The 20,874-nt window shown below is 40.4% G+C and overlaps 1 protein-coding gene across 2 annotated transcripts in view; it reads left to right on the plus strand.

The window, feature by feature from the left end:
- The first annotated feature begins 959 nt into the window (after positions 1-959).
- Phex (phosphate regulating endopeptidase X-linked) overlaps positions 960-20,874 on the plus strand; it is a 248,666-nt gene continuing 228,751 nt past the window's right edge. Inside the window, exons 1-5 of one of the 2 annotated variants that reach the window (XM_039099503.2) lie at positions 960-2,392; positions 3,455-3,514; positions 4,510-4,795; positions 9,349-9,417; positions 17,209-17,370. In XM_039099503.2, the coding sequence (XP_038955431.1) occupies positions 4,678-4,795; positions 9,349-9,417; positions 17,209-17,370 (349 nt within the window). In that variant the 5' untranslated portion in view covers positions 960-2,392; positions 3,455-3,514; positions 4,510-4,677. Of the gene's footprint in view, positions 2,393-3,454; positions 3,515-4,202; positions 4,796-9,348; positions 9,418-17,208; positions 17,371-20,874 lie in introns of those variants that run through there. The other variant, NM_013004.2, reaches the window with a different exon arrangement.

The raw sequence follows: 20,874 nt of genomic DNA on the forward strand, positions 1-20,874 counted from the left end.
GCTTGGGTTCCTGCGATTGCCTCTCGCCATCAGATTATCTCTAGTGTTACTTTGTTCTGCTATTTCTGACAGTGGCTAGACTGTCCTATAAGCCTGTGTGTCAGGAGTGCTGTAGACCTGTTTTCCTGTTTTCTTTCAGCCAGTTATGGGGACAGAGTGTTCCGCTTTCGGGAGTGTAGTTTTTCCTCTCTACAGGTCTTCAGCTGTTCCTGTGGGCCTGTGTCTGGTGTTCACCAGGCAGGTCACTTGCAGCAGAAAAGTTGGTCTTACCTGTGGTCCCGAGGCTCAAGTTTGCTCGTGGGGTGCTCCCTATGAGCTCTCCGCAGCAGCAGCAACCAGGAAGATCTGCGCCACCCTTTCCGGGAGCCTCCGTGCACCAGGGTTCCAGATGGCGTTTGGTGTTTTCCTCTGGCGTCAGAGATGTGTGCAGAGTGCAATCTCTTCTGGTTTCCCAGGCGTGTCTGCCTCTCTGTAGGTTTAGCTCTCCCTCCCATGGGATTTGGGTACAGAGAACTGTTTATCCGGTAGCTCTCTTCAGGTTCTGGCGGTGTCTCAGGCGCAGGGGTCCTGCCGCTCCTTGGACCTCCCCCACGGGAACCCAGAGGCCTTATACAGTTTCCTCTTGGGCCAGGGATGTGGGCATGGGTGGGCAGTGTTGGTGGTCTCTTCCGCTCTGCAGCCTCAGGAGTGCCCACCTGACCAGGCGGTGAGGTCTCTCTCCCACGGGGTTTGGGAGCAGAGAGCTGCTGCGGGCCGGGATCCGCAGGTTTGGGACTCCTGGTAAACACAGGAAGTGCCTGGTCCTAGAGGAATTTTGCCTCTGTGTATCCTGAGTTCACCAGGCAGGTCTCTTGCAGCAGAAAAGTTGGTCTTACCTGTGATCCCGAGGCTCAAATTTGCTCCTGGGGTGCTGCCTACGAGCTCTCTGCGGTGGCAGCAATCAGGAAGATCTGCGTTGCCCTTTCCTGGAGCCTCCGTGCACCAGGGTTCCAGATGGCGTTTGGTGTTTTCCTCTGGCGTCAGAGATGTGTGCCTCAAGTATACCTGAGGCCAGTTGACCATTATTGAATTTCTAGTTTTACTTCTTGTTTTTTTTTTTTTTTCATGAGTTTTTGCATGTGGCCACGAACTGAGAAAGTGTCAAGAGACTTCTTTGATTTGCTAATTAATTGCATTTAAGACCCAACCTGGTTTGGAATGTTTTTATTTGAAACAAGTGCATGTATATCATGCTGTCAACAAATTTACCCTGCAGAAATCGCCAGTTAACTCATTTTCATGGCTCTGTAGGAGTAGTCTTTTTTGGACAATCCCCTTCCTGTGAATAATGACTTTCCATTCTCCAACACACAGGGTAATATTCTAGAGTCTCATTATTGTAGTTTCAGATAAAGATCCATTCTTCAATTTCCTTGACACAATGGTTTCTATTCCACGAGCATAGATTGGAGCAATTTTGAGTTGCAGGTCAGCATGGGTTTTGTATGTCATTTGAAGAGGTAGCATTTCTTTCTCTCTCTCTCTCTCTCTCTCTCTCTCTCTCTCTCTGTCTCTCTCTCTCTCTCTCTCTCTCTTTATTTTTTTTTTTTGTCCCCTAATGGGCTGGAGAGTAAAACATTCTAAGCTTCACAGAGAAAAATGTTTGCCACAGAACCATAGAACCTTTGACCATGTAGCATGAATGGAGCCATAAGTGATCTGACAAAACCATTAACCGAAACAGAGAATAAACCAGATTGGGCTGATAATGTACTTTCTTTTACAGCCCTCTTCTTTGACCTTTTGTGAACACTCATTATTCAGCTGTACCTTGAACTTATTTCTTTTGGCCTAAGGTATTTTGTCATCCTAATTTGTTTTTAAGTGCCTTTATTTTCAGTACAAGATAATCACGATCTCCCAAAAGGCTGAGAAATTAATGCAGAAAATGACACATAATGAAGAATGCGCCTTATAAGGAATGATACACCCACACCCTGTCCTCCGTCAATCGCACCCACTCTCAAATGTTCCTTTAATTTCTTTGGTGAGTAAAAGGAGCCTACATTACATTACATTATATTCAGCAAACTATTTTTAACAACTTGAGAGCTGTGTTTTTACTTCCATAGAGTTATTTTCATGAATCAAGTGCATTCTTTTCTACACACGTCTAAGTTTGGAACGGAAAGCATCAAGTTTTCTATTACTATCATTGGAAGTGTGTTTATTGTATTGGTGTCCTTTTCTTTCTCTCTCTCTCTCTTTCTTTCTTTCTTTCTTTCTTCCTTCTTTCTTTTTTTTCTCAGATATTAAACGTTCAGGAATGAAGTCCTGTCTGCAAATGACTAGTGGGTGGAACTTCAATGGAACTTCCAAATCTCTCTCACTTCTGGGGATTTACCAGTCTAAGGTAGGTGAAGGCTACTTCAACTGGTAACCCTCAGTCACCATTCCAAACCAGATAGGACTTTTGAGGTACAAGGAGAGTGGGAAGAGAAAGGAAGAGGCAGGAAATGATTCCCTTGTGTGGTCCTTGAGTGGCTTTTCTCTCCCCTGTGCACAGAGAACATGGTCACCTGCTGAAATGCAGTATGATCACAATGATCCCATCACCACCTTGCCACCTGAGGCCCTGTGCTACCTGAGGCAATGCTTCCATGTTGGAGTTACAAACGCATTTGCTGTCATATATATTTGTTTCATGTGAGATTAAAACCAAAAGCACTCTGTCCACCCGAAGTACCATTATCAGTAGAGTATTTAGAAGCCCCGCCCCCTTCTAAAGAAGTGAAGAGACTGGTTACTGTGGCTGCTTTTTAACTAGGGATAACTTGGTCATTTTTAACTTGGGTCATTTTCCTTGCTTTTCTCTTCTCTTTCACTGTGTTAGGCCAGGAACTGTTGTTGTTGGGGCTATAGCACTGAAAATTACAGGGACTGTCCTTGGACCCATGAAGCTCACACACTTAAGATGTGTTATGAAACCAAGAACAAACCTTGGGAAACATCTGTCAGCAATGAAGTAACACTGATAGCCAATGGACACAGAAGGGCTTCACCATGTTGTGATATTGCTAGCTTGCTGAAAGGATTAAATATCTGCCTGAGTTTGGGGTGAAATGAAACAAGCAGAAAGTATGGTCAAGATATGTTAGAGAATATTTTGTAGTAGTTGTTGTTGTTTTAGAGAGGGTTTCTCTATGTAATAGCCTTAACTGTCCTGCAACTCACTCTGTAGACCATGCTGGCCTTGAATTTAGAGATCTGTCTGCCTTTGCCTCCCAAATGCTAGGATGAAAAGCATGCCCCACCACCTCCCAGCCGGAATAAAATTTTAAACCTGGGAAACCCCATGCTGTGGGATTAAGTGCTGATTGGGTAGTCATGTTGTACCTCCTTTATTGGTATCGGCTGAGGTCTGGTGTCACTGCCAAAGCTATGTGCACAGATTTTGTTATTCTGGTTTACACAGGTTCCTGAATCATCCTCCCATACTCCCACCATCTTCTGACCTCTGCCTAGATAGGCACAAGTGAGTATCTATTCACTGTCCTGTGAATTAGCAGTACCTGTATCATTAAGTAATAAAAGTCCAAATCCTTTCAGTATTATTGAAATGTCAATTGCCCTTCCCCAGGAAGAAAGCAGCTTTTCCTAATTTGAATTTGATCGTAAACAATGAATGTGATTAATCAATCTTTCTTGTGGGCCCAGATAAGTCTGAATTAATTCTCAGGAAGCTGCTGAAATAACCACTTTAGGGAAACACAAAAACTTGCTAAGCAGAGGCTGGCTGCCTGGGAGGAGCTAGAGAACAAAATACAAGGGTGCTGTGCTCATCAAAACACACAGGGGAAAAAAGACTTTTTACTATATCGTTTGTGGTTGATAATAAGCTTAATTCATATACTTAACTGTCTTTTGTACAATTCTTAGCACCACAAAGATACTTTTCTTCTTCCTAAAAAAAAAGTTCCAGTCCAAACCATCGCCTCTGTAGGTTGTCTTAATTGCTACTTTGCACTGCAGTGGACTATGACTGATTTTTGGCACATGCTATCACACACAACGTTCCCAAAATAAAATGCTTCAGGCTATCCCAGGAACTCTTAGAAGACTTTAAAAGGGGACTAACACACTGAAAGAGTAACTTTTGACGATGACAGTTCAGACAAGGAGAATGACTCTCATAGCAGAAATCTGTAACTAGTTGGGATCCTGAAGTGGATGCGGACTGTCCTTGCCACCTAACTTATCATGCTTAGGGGGAGGTTGAGAATCCACTTGTGATAAAGACATTTTTTTCCTCCCCAAGTGACTATACGTTTAAATTGCTAAAACATCTGTGCAGCAACCTAGTAAAACATTATAATCGGAATGCTTGAGCAAAAAGCCTGCCAAACAATCGCTTGAGAGGAACTTTGCTGAGGGAGAGCACCGAGATAAAGCAACTGCTGTTTGTTTTGTCTAGTCAAGAGAGAGCCAAGGCAACCAATATTTTGTGTTTCTTTTATTTCATTTGTGAAGGATTATTTGAGAAAGTGTGTCGAGGGGAAGTTTCCTGACAGGAATTTTTAAAGCTGTCTATTAGCAGACGAGCAAGAGAGTCTTGAATGTCAAATGCCTGACAAACTCTTGAGACCAGCCACCAAACCACGAAAAGTGACTTTCTGAGTCTTCTCTTCGGCCCTTCTGATGGAAGCAGAAGCAGGGAGCACCATGGAGACTGGAAAGGGGACCAACCGAGGCATTCGGATTGCACTGGCCCTGTTCATTACTGGCACCCTGGTGCTGGGCACACTGCTCTTTCTAGGTAAGTGGAACTCCAGAGGCCAGGGGACTGAGCTGGGCATCAATGGAGACTCTAATTCTTTATTTTAGAAACTCTTGTCATAAATGCAGGCTGTTTGCTTATGTTCAAAAATAGAGATGTACCTCAGTTTCAATCAGCTATGTCAATAAAAAAAGGAAGCTTTTCTTTAGTATTAAATATATAGTCTAGAATGCAAACTGGATTAGAAAGTGGTTTGGAATGGCTGGGGGATTCGGTTGCACTGAGGGAAAAGTCTATGTATTTATTACATTTCACAAATTGAGTGTTTACAAATTCATAGTTGTATTTATTTTGCTTGCATTTGTTTTGTGGGGGAACAACCATACCAGAATTTCTTTTTGTTTGACTTTTGTTCAGTTGAACACGCTACAAAGTGCAATTCACAAAAGATAAATCAGTCCTTAAATAGGATTCTTTGAGTCTTTTTAAATCCAGTGATTTTGATGGATGCAAAATGGTTAACTTCACCTTTCTAATAGATTTAAAAATGAATGTGAAGGAAACAGAGGTTTTCCTCTTAAGATGTGAAAAGCATTGTGATTCAATTATTGTAACAACTCCTGTAAGAATGATGTTCTCAGAGAGAATACGGAGACAAAAGCATATTCCTAGGGGGAAACAAAAGATGAACTCTGTTAGAAAGAGACAGGGGATGCTCAAAAGTTTAGACTTTCCAAACCCCTGGCTATTCTCCCTTGTAACAGTTTTCTTATATAACTCATAGTATTTCATTGGCTTGAAGGTCACCTAGAAACAAGCCCTATACTTAAGACATTCTAGGTGTACTTTGAAATGCACCAGTCCTGGAAACATCCTCTGGCATATGCAGGATGCAGGAGGCCCTGTTTATTTTGGCAGGAGAAAGCCAGTAATTAACTTTTAAAAGAGTTAGGCTTGTGTGGTTGAGAACCCTGCTAAAAAGAGCAATCCACCTTTCCATGTTTTCTGTGGCTAAAGACTTAGGAAATTGGATCAGTGTATCACTTTCGGGTGAAGCTAGACCTCCCACTCCTGTGGCTGAATCTGTGGTTCTTGAAAATCGTTGTGAGGTTTCTCCAAAGCTAGCTTTAGATGATCAACTTGCTGAAGTTTAAAAGCGGAGGAGAAATGTTATGGGCATGCTAGGAACTACAGACCATGTGGAATGTGTCTAAGAGGTTAGGCTTACAAGTACCCCCAGACTTACAAATCCAAGTGGTCATCATGTAAGTCAAAATATATCCTCTTTTCAGTGATGTCAATAGTATTTTGCAACCCCTTTCAATTCTACTTTTATGATCATTACACTGGGAGATCAAGGCATTCCAGAAGATGGTCAGTGATTGCAATTTTTTTTTTTTTTTTTTGTGAGAAAATGATTTGCTGACACAAGCACTAAAATTTTTAGGTAGAGTTCATTAAACCAAGCATTGCTATTATGAGGAGGCCTGATTTAAGGATAAGGGGAAAAAGTGGGGGAGGGACTCTGTGAGGGGGGGATGGGAGGGACAGTGATTTGGATGAAAAAAGATAACCTCCCAGTAGGTCTAGTAACCTGGCTCTCACCTTGAATCTTCGGGAGGAGGTCTCATGATAATTGACAGTAAATAGGACCAGCTAATGGTCTTGCCGTATTCTATATTTTTCTTTTTTCTTTTTTTTTTTTTTTTGGTTCTTTTTTTTTTTTTTCCCCGGAGCTGGGGACCGAACCCAGGGCCTTGCGCTTCCTAGGCAAGCACTCTACCACTGAGCTAAATCCCCAACCCCGATTTTTTTTTTCTACTCCACCACCTGCATCACTTCAAACCTTGAGCTTGGCTCCCAGGTCTACAGACTCACAGTCTGCATTTTCACAAGACACGAGAAGGAGGCTACAATAGCATGTGCAAGTGAAACACTGCTTCAGAGCATATCTATCTGAGGGTCTACACTCAGGATGTCTGTCTGTATGTCTGTCTATGAACAGTCACTATGTATCCTTTTCTGGCCTAGAACTCACTAGATAGATTAGATTGACCTTGAATTTCCTGGGATATTTCTGCCTCTGCCTCTCAAATGCCTGGATTATACACGCCTGTACCACCATACCCTCCCAGAGACCTTTATATTTTTGTAAACTATTTCAGCACTACCCATTACTAGCATCTTTCTTTACTGTCTGCCCCAGACACACTCTGCATCTAGTTTGCTAAATGCCTGCAAAACAATGTTCTTCATGACAATCTTCTAGTTGGCATCTTCTCCAAAAGGTGCTTCCTGGTTGACTTTGCAGTATATGCACTGCGTGTTTAAGTTCAGTCATGTCTGCAATGTCTAGCATCCTCGCTTACCTCTCTTTTGCCTTTCTCTTCTACAGTGGTCTGAGGTGGGATCTGAGAACTTAGGTGACTTAAAAATATCGAGTATAACAAGATACCCATAATCAATTTATTTTCAAGTGTTCTTTACTTCTTCCCTCTCCTTTCCCCCTGAAATCTGTTTCTCAGATGCAAGGCTCTGGGAGCGTTTCCTGTGAGGCCAGATGATAGTAAATAGTTTTGGCTTCACTGCCTCACATTCCTTGTCTCAGGGTTCTGTTTCATTGTAGCACTCAAGTGTCCACAGACAACGTGAGCATGAATGGGAGCCAGGAAGACCTGTTTTCTGCATTGTGAAGCTTCAGTTTCATATACTTTTTATATATTATGAGATATTATTCTCCCTTGAATCCCTCTCCCCCAATTATTAAAAATATCAAAGCCTTTCACAGAAATAGAAGCAGGCAGTCGCCTCGATTTGGTTTGTGAATTCCAGTCTCTACTAGGGTGATAATGACCCCAGCCTTTTGGAGTTTTTTTCTCCTACTTTTATTAAGTTCTTCTGTCTTGGGGATAGACACTTTCCTTACACACACTGTAAGATAAAAAGAAGTGGTATTATTTGATTTTTTTTACACATCTGTGTTAATAATCATTTCTTTTTAATGAAAGAATTAAGGCTAGTTTTGGAGAACTTTGAGACAGCTCCTCATGTAGCCCAGGCTGGCTCGGAAGTTACAGTGTAGCCAAGTTTGCCCTGAAACTGCTTTCCTCAAAGTTTTGAAAAAGAATAACTTTTTTTTATTTCATAAGATTTGAAAATAAAACTATTATCAATAATAATAAAATTATTATTATTATTTCTAGTAAAATTTATGTTTCCCTCATAAAAGAACACCATTGAAGTACATTTGGTAAACATGTAAAAACTGACTACAATGAAGAGCTCACCATAGTTCCACCTTTGAGGTACACTGAAATGTCCCACACTGGTCTTTTTTTTTGCTGTCTATATGTTTTTACCTATTTTTCCCTTGCAAAAAAAAATCAAAACACTCCTTTTATGTTATAAAACTTCTTTTGAAAATGGGCCTGAGCGGTTCTGTAGGCAGGTTTCTTGAATCTATAATGTAAGACAGATAAAAAGGCAGTTTGGAGGAGGGGAAGAGAACAAGAACAAAGACAAAGCAGGCTCCTCTTAGGATGTGGGTTCATAAATAATAAGGCATGCCAGACTGACAGGTGATCTTCAGGTCTGCATCTCGAGCAGAAGCGAAGGCTTCCAGACTGCATTTCTCGGTCCCCATGGTCCATTTCCTCATGGCCATATCTTCAAAGATTCCTTGTTTTTACTCACAGAGCGCAACAATAATGAGTGCCTCATAACTCCTCCAGCTACAGAAACAAAGCATATATTTTTTCAAAAAGGTTTTAATTTTAGGCTCACATTGCTAATGCTCAGATGCTAACTGAAGTTCAAAGCCAGTGCATTCTTCTTTGCTTTTGAAAAAACACTCGTGTCTAACCTGTCGAAGGCAGCTATGAATGTGGCCCAACACAAAATCTTAACTTACTTAGACTATGAGTTTTTTTTTAAAAAAAGCTTTTTTTGTGACTTCATTGCATGATTCTTAAGCATGAATTTTGTTAAAGACACTGTCATGTGAAAGGACTGAACATTCCTAATAGGTGTTGTTGCCACCAACTGAAAGTATTGCTGAAAACTATTTCAACTGTACAAAAAGTTGTGTGTCTGTGTGTGTGTGCGTGCATATGTGTGTGTGTGTGTGTGTGTGTGTGTGTGTGTATCTCCAGGGTACACACTGCTCATTTTTTGAGAGGCTCTGGGTTCAATATCTGTCACCAAATTCAAGGCACACAAGATGGCTGTTCCCCACCTCTAGAATTTCTGAATCCACAGATCTGGAGTGAAAATGTACACTCTCGTAAGCTTCTAGGTGCTGCTGTGGCTCTGGTGAGTCCTTAACATGGCTCCAGTTTTACTCACTCAATCTACCCCTCCCCCATACAAGAGGAAAGAATCTCAGAATAACCATGAGTCCTAGCAAGGCTGTTTACATATTTATCAAAGCAGTTCCTCGGCTTTGAGCCAACTTGGTTTTTGACTGCCATGTCAATACTGAGAAATATGAACTGATAGCAAATGTCTTGCATATGTGTCCAAATGTATTTTACTCGGTGGTGGTCTGCTACAAATCAATCATTTATTTTGGTCTGGTTTTTTTTTCCTTTTAGTGAGTCAAGGTCTCCTAAGTTTCCAAGCTAAACAGGAGTACTGCCTGAAGCCAGAATGCATTGAAGCCGGTAAGTCTGTTTTCCACCCTGTGTCAAGTTATAATTTGGGTACCTTGGGGAGTAGAAGAGAAAACAGGTAGTATTTTTAGTATTCTGTTTGCTTGAGGTTGACCAAATACAGAATCTAATTCTGAAGACGTTTCAAGTTGACTCTCAAGGTTTGGTGTGATGCAATGGAGTTTAGCTTTCCAGTTTTCTTCGCAGACACCGAGCTGTTCAATATTTCAACCCTTATGGTAAGCAACTCAGGAAAGGGTTAGGAAAGCAAGGTGCCCTCTTTTAAAACACAGAGACCAGAGACTGTGCTGAGTTTCCTATGGCTCCACTGAGGCCAGATTCCTCTTTATCTTAAGCAGACTTGGTACAGCTTCTGGGAGAGTGGACATAGCCTGTTTGGTTCTAAGCAGAGACCCTGTGGAACTCTCTACCTCTGCTGGAACCTTCTTGGGTCTGTCTATCTGTTCTGTGATGCAAGTTGGACTTCTTTGGAGGTGACATGACCATGTATCAGTGAGGACAGTAAGGCAAAAATATTCATGCTTCACGTTGCCTTAATTGTGGCACAGCTATTAAATCTTGCTCACATCCCCATAATTCATTTGGGGCCTAGATTTGAAGATGCTAAATCCCTGTCTCTACCAACCTCCATCCTTCAAGTGGGCAGGAACCAAGGGACTTTTCAAAAGAGGAAGTCATAGGGCAATTAAACATATGGGCTTTTGTCTTGAATGGAAGAGAAGAGATTAATTAGCGAATACACCAAATATTTATTATTCATACCAGGGATTTATATATCCAAGAACTAGGTAGAAGGAGAAAACAAACAAACAAACAAAAACCACACACACACACACACACACACACACACACACACACACACACACACACACACACACACACATGGAGGGGATGTTGCTTAATTGGTAAAGTAGTTGCCTATCATTCATATGAAGCTCGGAATTCAAACAGCACACATGAATTAGTCATGATGATACATGGCTGTAATCCCAGTATTCTGAAGGTAGAGGTAGAAGGACCAAGAGTTCAAGACCAGCTTGCAGAGGTATGGAAAGACCCTGTCTTCCTGTAGAGAACCTAACTTTGGGAAGAAAGAAAATCATAAAGGAGGATACAACTAATAGGCCAGGTGAGAGAAGATGTCGCCTTGAATTTGAGATGAAGATTGCAGATTTAGGAACTGAGAAGATTGCTGAAGGCATTGTGGACATGGTGGGATTAAGATGTATTATGGAAAAAGGCAGGAGTTTAGGGTGATGCTTATGTGTACAGCAGTGACATTATTTGAGATTGGGGAGACCTAGGTGAAAGAATTTGTAAACTGCTGGTTATGGTGGTAGGCACCTTTAATCTCAGCACTCAGGAGGTAGACAAGTACATGGCTGTGAGTTCAAGGCCAGCCAGGTTTATATATATAGCCTGTGCTATATAATGAGACCCTGTTGCTATTTCACATACAGAGGCCAACCTCTGCCTTCCACTATCAGGTCATGCTTCTCGGTATTAACATAGTCAAAATGCAAGTTGGGTCAAAACTGAGAAATCACTTTGATGACTATGTAAACAGCTTTGCTAAGACTCATGGTTGCTCTGAACTTCATTCCTCTCATATTGGGAGGAGTGGCTTGAATGGATAAAATTGGAGCTGTGATCCTGAGAGTCTGGTCACCAGGGCCACAGCAACACCTGTAGATTGTTGTATTAAGTCACCTTTTGGCCCCATTCTTAAGTGATCGATATTTTTCAACCAAACAATGTTCTGAATGACTCCCACTTGTCATTTCCTGAAATCTCGTAAGAACGCTATGAAGCTCTTACTGATCAGAGAATGTATTCTTCCGCTCAAGGCAAACTTTTTCAGGGTCACATTGTGAATTAGGGGCAGAAGTAGCCTTCAAGTTTGCATCTGGCCCCTCCCCATCCTTTCCTTTGTGCCAAGCCAAGTAACTGCGCAAAGACTTTCTGTCTTTTTTTTTTCTTTCATGGCACTAGAGTCACTCAAGGGTCTAGTGATTAGACAACCCTTTCTGCTTCTTAGTGTTGTCCCTGGAAAGGTGTGGTTTTTCACTTTGGAATATTGTGGAATTCCTATGCCCTTTTTCTGTTTCAAACTTGAGGAGTTGGTCTGTAGGCTTAGCAACGGGAGAGAGTATTTGATGGACTAAGGCGAGAGACCAGGTTTTATATTCAGATGACAGGTTGTAAATTTCAAGCCACTTGGTTCTTTAGCTGTGGTAGAACTTTTGCAGGTGTGAGAAATTAAAATATTCAAGCCTTAAGTGTTCAGTTTTATTTTTAGACAAATTTAGGCATGGAAGGCCACTTACTTCACGAATTTCATTTATTGCAAATCATAATAGCACCAGAGTAAAAATGGGCAGTGATGTTTTGTGATATCACCTTCTGCCACCTAGTGTGTTTTGCCTTGCTGGCCTGTTTTTAATTTTCACATCAGGAAATAGCTTCCTGATGTTAGGAAAAATGCTGATTTTTCTGTTTCTGTAGTGTCAGCTCACCCAAGACCTCAGCCTTTCCTAATGCAGTGTGAGCCTCAGCATGCTCAGGGATCTGGGGAATAGCCAGTGAGTACATGTGGCATGAGAATTGAAGCCAAGCTTGGCTTTATGCAAGAGTTTGTGTTCTGGTTGGAAAAGGGTATGTGGACACATGTGCTGTTGGTGATATTCCCAGGGATAGACATGTCTGACTAACTTGTGTTCCTTCTCTGAGCAAGTTATTTCTTAGAACCTTCCTCTCTACAACTTTCCACATTTTTCTTGTCTCCACGATCTGTTGTTCTGATTCCTCTCTGACAGCAAACACTGTAGAGAAAGACTACAGAGAAACAATGAATGGGTTGGCTAATGATAGTACCTAAGTGTAGGCGGGCTGATGGGTTTGGAACATAATCTAGTTACTTATAAACCACACGATCTGGTTTATGTTCATGACCATCTTGAGCTGCAGTCTCATCACCTGTGAAATGGGTCTAGACTTTTGAAATTTCATATGAGCTGTTGAGAATCAAAGAAAATAAAAACAGTAATGGTATCCCTGCATCAAAACCTCCTTATAACATCAAACTGGATCTCAGTTTCTTTCACAAAATGGTCCATTAGCAAAGGAAACTAATGTGAAGTCATGCAAGACATTATTTCCACTTATGAGAGTATGCATTTATTTCCCTCTAGGAATACTAATGTGCTTGCTTGAGTGGTACCAATCCAGCCACTGTTGAACTGTCAGATCATCTCTAGCTATACATGCTGTGTTTCTTTCCCAAAATTTGAAAATCTGCAAGCTCTGGAAGTCTAGCATTAAGTTTTAGACTGCTTATGGAATTTTATTCTAAAATGCTTAAGTGTATGTGGATAGCTCTGGGTTTAGATAACTATGTCTATACAAACTCAAATGAGATAATGCCGCCATCAGATAGCCTGTGGGCAAGTCTATGGGGGCATTTTCTTGATGAAGGATTCATGTGGAGTGACCAGACCCCTTGTATGCAGTGCCACTCCTGGGGAGGTTCAAGAAGGGTAGATGAACATGAGCCTGAGGAACAAGCTAGTAAGCAGCAACCCTTCTTGGTATCTGCTTCAGTTCCTGTCTCGACTTTTTCCTCATGATGGACTATGTAACCTGTAAACCAAATAAAGCCTTTCTACTGAAAGTTGCTTTTGGTCACGGTGTTTTACTGCAACAATAGAAACCTGAGGCAATTATTTAGCTCTTGCATAGTGTTGCTGTCATTCCAACCCAAGCAGCCTCACTCTAGAGTTAGTAAAAAGACTTTATTGCTCAAAAGAGTTTAGTGCATTGTCTTAGTTAGGGTTTTATTGGTGTGAACAGACACCATGATCAATGCAAGCCTTATAAGGACAACATTTAACTGGGGCTGGCTTACAGGTTCAGAGGTTCAATGCATTATCATCAAGGCAGAAGCATGGCAGCATCCAGGCAGGCATGGTGCAGGAGGAGCTGAGAGTTCTATATCTATACCCGAAGGAAACCAGGAACATACTGAATATCACCAGGCAGCTAAGAGGAGGGTCTCCAAGCCCGCACCCACAGTGACACACTTCCTCCAACAAGGCCACCTTCTAATAGTGCCACTCCCTGGGCCAAGCATATGCAAACCATCACATTTCACTCCCTGGCCTCCATAGGCTTGTTCAAACACGAGTCTATGGGGCCAAACCAAAACATAGTATAATTAAAAAGTACATTTAGTCCGACTTTCAAAGTCTCCATAGTCTATAGCAGTATCAACCATGTTAAAAGTTCAAAGTATCTTCTGAGATCCATCCAGTCACTTAACTGTAATCCCTGAATTAAGACAGGCAACCAGCTGGGCAAACTCCACACTCTGCCATCTCCATGTCTGACGTCAAAGCGCTCTTCAGATCTTCGATTCCTTTTTCATCTTTGTTGACTGCAACAAACTTCTTTCTCCTGAGCTGGTTCCACTCCCTGTTAGCAGCTTTTCTCAGCAGATAGCCTGTGGCTCTGGCATCTTTAACATCTTTGGGTCTCCAAGGCAGCTTGTCTTGGATCCACATATGATCTTTCAAAGGGCTGGCTTCTCTAGCTCTTCTCTCTGTAACACTCATGTTGATCTGAACTGCCTCAGCTATTCTTGGTGATCATCCCATGGTACTGACATCTCCAGTACACTGGGGTCTTCTGATGCAACTAGGCTTCCACCAGTAGCCTTTCACAGCCTCTTTTCATGGTGCCAAGCCTCAACTCCTTCGCATGACCCCTTCAGTCCTGGTCCATCAATTGCAACTGAGGCTGCACCTTCACCAGTGGCCTTCCATGGCCTCTCACAGTGCCCAGCTTCAGCTGTTTTTCATGACTCTTTCATGGCTTCAAAACCAGTACCACCTGGGTGACTCTTACACATTACCAACTCTAGCCACATTCTTCACCAAAATACAACAAAAGCAGTCTTTACATCATATACTGAGATTCTTCTCCTCTGAAACCTCTTGGGCCAGCCTGCACAATTAAAATAACTGTGAGTAACAAAGACTTCCACATTCCTACTAAGATAGCCCATTAAGCCCCATTTAAAGCATTCCACTGCTTTCCAAATCCAAAGTTCCAAAATCCACATTCTTCCAAACAAAAGCATGGTCAGGCCTATCACAGCAATACCACACTCCTGGTACCAATTTCTGTCTTAGTTAAGGTTTTATTGCTGTGAACAGATACCATGATCAATGTAAGTTTTATAAAGGACAACATTTAATTGGGGCTGGCTTACAGGTTCAGAGTTCAATCCATTATCATCAAGGCAGAAGCTTGGCAGCATTTAGGCAGGCATGGTGCAGGAGGAGCTGAGTTCTACATCTATACCCGAAGGAAGCCAGGATCAGACTGAGCATCCTCAGGCAGCTAGGAGGAGGGTCTCCAAGCCCACCCCCACAGTGACACACTTCCTCCAACAAGGTCACACCTTCTAATAGTGCCACTCCCTGGGCAAAGCCTATGCAAACCATCACACATATATTTCCAGGTACAGAGGAACTATATAATGGGAGTGATTTGATTATTACATAGAAATATTAATATGTAAGTCTTTATAAAATGCTCCTTTGAGCCCTGATTGAGACTAACATCTCTGAGGGTACATGTGGTGAAATGCTTTCCTCTATACCATATAGACTAGTGGGAGCCCAGCCAAAAATTAACCTCATGACGTTAATTGAGATGGTGGCAGTTTGTGCTTTAACTCATAATCAAATTTCTTTTTATTAAAACAAGATCCTCAGTTTTCGCCATGGAGCTGAATAGGGGAACAGAATTTTGGTGTCTGGATAGCTATGGTCTCTTACAATTTGAAGTCACAGTTCCCCACAGGAAGGCCAGCCCTGTTTCTAACTGTGAATGGGGGATGATTAGTTGCAAGGCAGAGGGAAGACTTTTTTCCCTCTACAGGCTTCTTTCCAAATTCAGTTTTCCATCAGGGCTGAGGTCAGAGCTGATTTTGCAGTTTTCCTCAGTACCTGTGAGAATACTCAAGGAGATAGAGAAGAGGCATTTAAGAGTTGGGGGCAGGGGAAGTTGGGGAAGGAAGCCAGAAAGCAATGAGCTTATGTGAGTCAAAGTGCGTGTGAAGGCTCCCCTGTGTGACTGTAAAGATTGTGTGGGACTGAGACTTGTGTGATCTATGTCCTTGAGGTGTTATATAGCAGAATCCATCTGTGGCTGCACAGACTTATATTTATAAGGCAGAGTAAGATTTTTGTGTGCCCTAGCACTTTTGAGTATCAAATTATAATGATAAAATAGTGTCAGTAAAGTAAAAGTATAGTTAGCAACAGTGAATTTTTTTCTTGAAAAAAGGAAAAAAATTAAGCCAGTTTGAAATGCACCGTACCTCGGAATCAAGTGTTTTCCTCTCTGTTTATTTTAAAGAGTGGTTGAAAATGGTGAGGGCATGGTGGCTCATGCCTGTAATCCGAGCATTGAGCAGGTAGAGGCAGGAGAATTGTCATGAGTTAGAGGCCAGCCTAGTTTGCACATTGAGTTCTAGGCCAGGTAGGATTAAATAGTGTCCAAAATACAAAAATAAAACAAAAAGTTAGGGCGTATGTATATTTATTTCAAAGGCTCCGCTGCTCCCAAGTCTTAAATGTCTCCTTTCAGTCTCCTTGGGTCATCTCACAGGTACTGAGAACTGCCTTTTCCATAAGAAGTAGAGAAACGTCTAACTGCCTTTTTTTTTAACCTGGAGAAATTGCACACATAACCAAAACACACATCTGCATGTAGATTGTACAGGGATGGGAGGTTCATTCTAATTTACCTGATAACTCATTGGATTTCCATTATTTCAATGAAAGCCATTCTAGCATTATGAATGCTAGAAATGTATTCTCGCATTAACTGAGGTATGAAAATTGAACAGAATGTCATCTTTCCAATGTCATTAAAATATTGACAGTCTTTTAAAAATCAGTTGGTGCACGTCTTTGCAGCCAGCAATTGTATTGCAGCTGGAAGATGGTTAGATGTGGGAATTAAGGATATTGGAACCTTCTCTTTTTCTCATTTTGTAATAGTTATTTTTAAACTCATAGGTACAGCCAAGTGTAGTGGTTCATACCTGTAATCCTAGGACTTGGAAGGCTGAAGCAGGAAGATGGTTATGAGTTTGAGGCCAGTCAGGGTTTGAGTATGGAATTATATTTCCTTAACATGGCCTCTTATGCTCTAGGAGATCTCTTCAGAGGCTGGTCCCAAGGTTCCATTTGAAGGGATCTAGCAGAGAGGGTACCAGACTTCTTAAATACTTACCCTGAAAAATCACAAGAAGCCATCCCTGCCACTTATGTTGACCAAATAAAGTGAGAAAGCGAGTCCAGCATCACTTGATACTGGGCAAATGGTCTTTGTTGTTTCATAGGAAGCATAGCCAAGTTTGTTTGCAGGGGAACATGTGGGATTGAAGAAAGGCCAACAATGGATCTCATACTCCATTTATATTCTTGTTGCACACTCCAAAGATGTTAGGGACAATCTGAAAAAAAAATAGTAACAGTAATTTCACGCACCATTCTCCTATACACTTGGCATTCTTCTATATACTTTGAAGACCATCATTTTTATATAGTGAAGCTCATCCAGGGAGACATTTGAAGAGAAATGTTGAAGCCAAGGTTTGGGAAATGGTTAATATGAAATGTTTTGTTGAATTTGGAAGAGAACAGTGCACAACATCTAGTGCTTGTCATTAGTAGTTTTTAATCCTGTGTTTTTTTCTTTTTGAAATAGCTGCTGCCATCATGAGCAAAGTAAATCTTTCTGTGGATCCTTGTGAGAATTTTTTCCGGTTTGCTTGTGATGGCTGGATAAGCAATAACCCAATTCCTGAAGATATGCCAAGCTATGGGGTTTATCCTTGGCTGAGACACAATGTTGACCTCAAGTTGAAGGGTAAGTTTCTACAAAAGTTTGGTAGTACTGTTTCCAGAATAATATTTGAGAAGAAAAATAGTTCATTGTTTGACTTTTTTTTGAAACTATATTAAATTCATTTCCAAAATTTGTTTTAGTAGAAGGTAGTTTTCTAAATTTCAATTTCCCTATTTTCTTTAACACAAGCCCATTGTAGGTTGTTAAGTTTTTGCTTGATAATGCAACGGCAAACTTTATTGTAGAATAAATAGCCCTTGATAGAGTTAGGGAGCACAAAGATAGTTAACAACTAGCATGCCACATCAAGAAACTTATTTGTCTACTCTGTTCAAGGTAAGCCTCATTTCTCTTTTACTGTCTTCTGGATTTTTATGGTTTATAGAATGTATTTAACACCTTATCGTCTTTTGACATCATTTTGAGAACTCTGGATGACCCATGGTTTTCATGCTGTTCCTGTTATCCAAAGTTTTGGGACACTCACCTTTCTCCCATAACCTTTGGAGCAATGACAAACTCACACACACATACTCACATGTGCACATACACATTTTCATTTGTGCTTGTGTACTCCTGCCAAAAGTTGGAAATATCTGTTGCCGAACAAGACTGTGTTTGTATTGAGTCTGACTTTTATGTTAACCTGTTTGAGCAAGCTCTTTCAGGAGGAAATTAGGAAGATATCAAAACTAGATAAGGGAATTGTTTTTAGAAGATAAAAATAGTATTTTTCCTTTTTTGACAACTGTGAAGTATGTCTTGTAACTTTCATTCAGTAACACAAAGAATTTTGAGGAAGTGAGAAGAATCATATTTCTTTCTTTCCCATGTCTATTTTTTCAAGATTTTAAGTGGATGGATATTAAATATATGCCAACTTATACATTATGTATGAAGTGAAATCATTGGCCAAATAATTAGAGACCTATTGTAACTGTGAAAAATATATTTTCACAAATAGATATAAATCACATAAGTTTACAATTTTTATTGCTAGGCTAAAATTTAGTCTTGATAAATTATGAATGAGCTTTTGTAAAAATGTTAGGGGTTTCCTCTAACCTGACAGACATCTGTGCTGCAGAGCTATAATTGACACCCTGAGCAGTGAATTTGTAGACTAATACTTATTTTTCTGTAAGACATTTTAAAAAGTCATTTCTTTCTTATATGTATATGGGTGTTTTGCCTGCATGTATGTATGTGCAGCACATGCTTTCCTGGTGTCTGCAGAAGTTGGAAGAAGCATTTCATTCCCTGGAACTTGAGCTAAGGATGCTTGTGGGCCACCATGTGGGTGCTGGGAATTAAACCCTGGTCCTCTGCAAGAATAACAAGTGTTCTTAATCACCACTCATCTCTCCAGCCCCATTTTGGGCCATATTAATTTATTATGGTCCTTCATCTATCATCATTGACTACTTTCTATTTCTTTTTTACGGCCTTTCTTTCTTGGCAGACAGATGAGTGTACACATATGTACACATGCTCATATACATATACACATGCTCGTACCTGCAGGACTACCATTGAATAAGAAAAGTATGAGAATTCTTGATAGTTTTCTTTTTTATGTTAGTTATAATGAGAAATTCATACCATTAGGTTATGAAGTAGTTATAATAATTTAAAGAATTTTGTTGTGGTGTCTTAATGTAAAAATTATAATCTGTGTTGATATGATTTGTTTGAGGAGAATAATGTCTGTGAGCTGTATCAGAATTCATAGAAATAATTGCATAGCATGGTTACTGTGCTCATTTTTCTTAAAAACTGAAAAATTTGATTTTTTCCTCATGTATATGTAGGGTGTGTGCTTATGTGTTTGTATGTGCATGGTTACATTGATGCAAATGTGTGTGTGCGTGTGTGTGTGTGCGTGTGTGTGCGTGCGTGTGTGTAAGAACAAGGTTGGTGACAATGGGAGTCTTACTTGGCAATTACCACCTTACTCATTGAGGCACACTCTCTCAATTGAATGCTGAGATGCCAGTATGCTAGTCTGGCTAGCCTGGCTAGCTAGTTTGTTATAGTGGGGATGGTCTCTCTCATCTTCTAAGGGCTAGAATTACAGGAAGACTGCCATGCTCATTGGGTATTTATGTGAATTCTGGGCATTTGAATCCCTGTCATTATGCTGGATTGTCACATGCTTTAATCACTTAGCCATCTCCTCAGTTTCAAATCTTGTTTTTATTTAGCTGAATTAAAAAAAATACTAGAAAGTTGCTCATAACTCTACCTTTAGACACAAGTGAGCCCATATGCAAAACTTATGCATACTCATATTTTTAAAAGGATGCCTGATATCATGCATGTAAATAGAACTTATTTTTAACAAACAAGATATGGATAACATTGATAGATAACATATTAATAAGTACCCTGTATACACATCTCTATGTTCTTATCTAACTGTATTCTTAGAATAAATCCTCAGAAATGGAAGTTTTTGGATTGAAGAATATTTATAATTAAGTTTTGACTCATATATTCAAAGTATCTTTTGGAGGGTTTACTTTTAGGCTTTTATATTTGTTTGATGTTTGAAATTACTCTTATATCTCATCTCTTTGTCTATTTCTCTGTCTTTTGTCTCTTGCTGTATCTCTGTATCTCTGTGTCTGTCTGTCTGTCTGTGTGTTTGCATGTATGAGAGAGAGAGAGAGAGAGAGAGAGAGAGAGAGAGAGAGAGAGAGGTGAGAGAGAGAGAGAGATATCCATCCTACTTCCTGTTTTTGTGAACACAGTTTTACTGGAGCATAACTACCTTTATTCAGACACAAATAGTCAATGACTGCCTTTGTGCAGTGGTGGTAAAATTGAGTAGTTGCTAGAGAAACCATATGGCCAGCACAGCCTGAGGTATTTACACTCTGATATTTATGGACAAAGACTGGCAACTCTTGATAACAAAAGCAAGCTTTGTTATAGTTATACTAGATCTGTTTACACTTGTCAAAGGTTTTGGGTAGCTTCTATGAAAGTATTTTAGGTTAAGAGAGGTTTAAATATTTTCCTCTCTCCCTCCCTGCTTCTCTCTTCGTTAGAATCTCCAGAATGGTTTTAAGTAAAAGCAGTGATAATAGGTATACCTTTTATTAATTATTCCTTGAGTAGTAATGGATCAAGTTTTTATCCCCTGATGTGTGTGAATATGTATAATTATGCTAATATTTCTTGTTGTTTACTCGTATACAAAAGGCATGCTTCAGGAAACTAACTTTTTGTCATTTAATGGACTTGGAGTGTCTTTGTCTTCTTTAGGTTCCCTCATGCTGAACTAAACTCATAATTTTGAAATAAAACTTACCTAAGGATACTTTATTTTTAAGGCATGACTAGAATCCAGTCAGTTAGTATTTTGTTCCAGGCATTTGTGTCTATGATTATGATTTATATGTTTCTGTGCCTTTTGTATGGTAGTTTTGTCTGATTCAGTTACAAAGATTTTTTTTTGCCTTGCAAAACAAAGTAGCAGGCTTCTTGTATATTTTTAAATTCTGGAAAAGACAATTCAAA

Source organism: Rattus norvegicus, chromosome X (genome assembly GCF_036323735.1).
Source record: "Rattus norvegicus strain BN/NHsdMcwi chromosome X, GRCr8, whole genome shotgun sequence".
In the NCBI taxonomy this organism is placed as follows: Eukaryota; Metazoa; Chordata; class Mammalia; order Rodentia; family Muridae; genus Rattus; species Rattus norvegicus.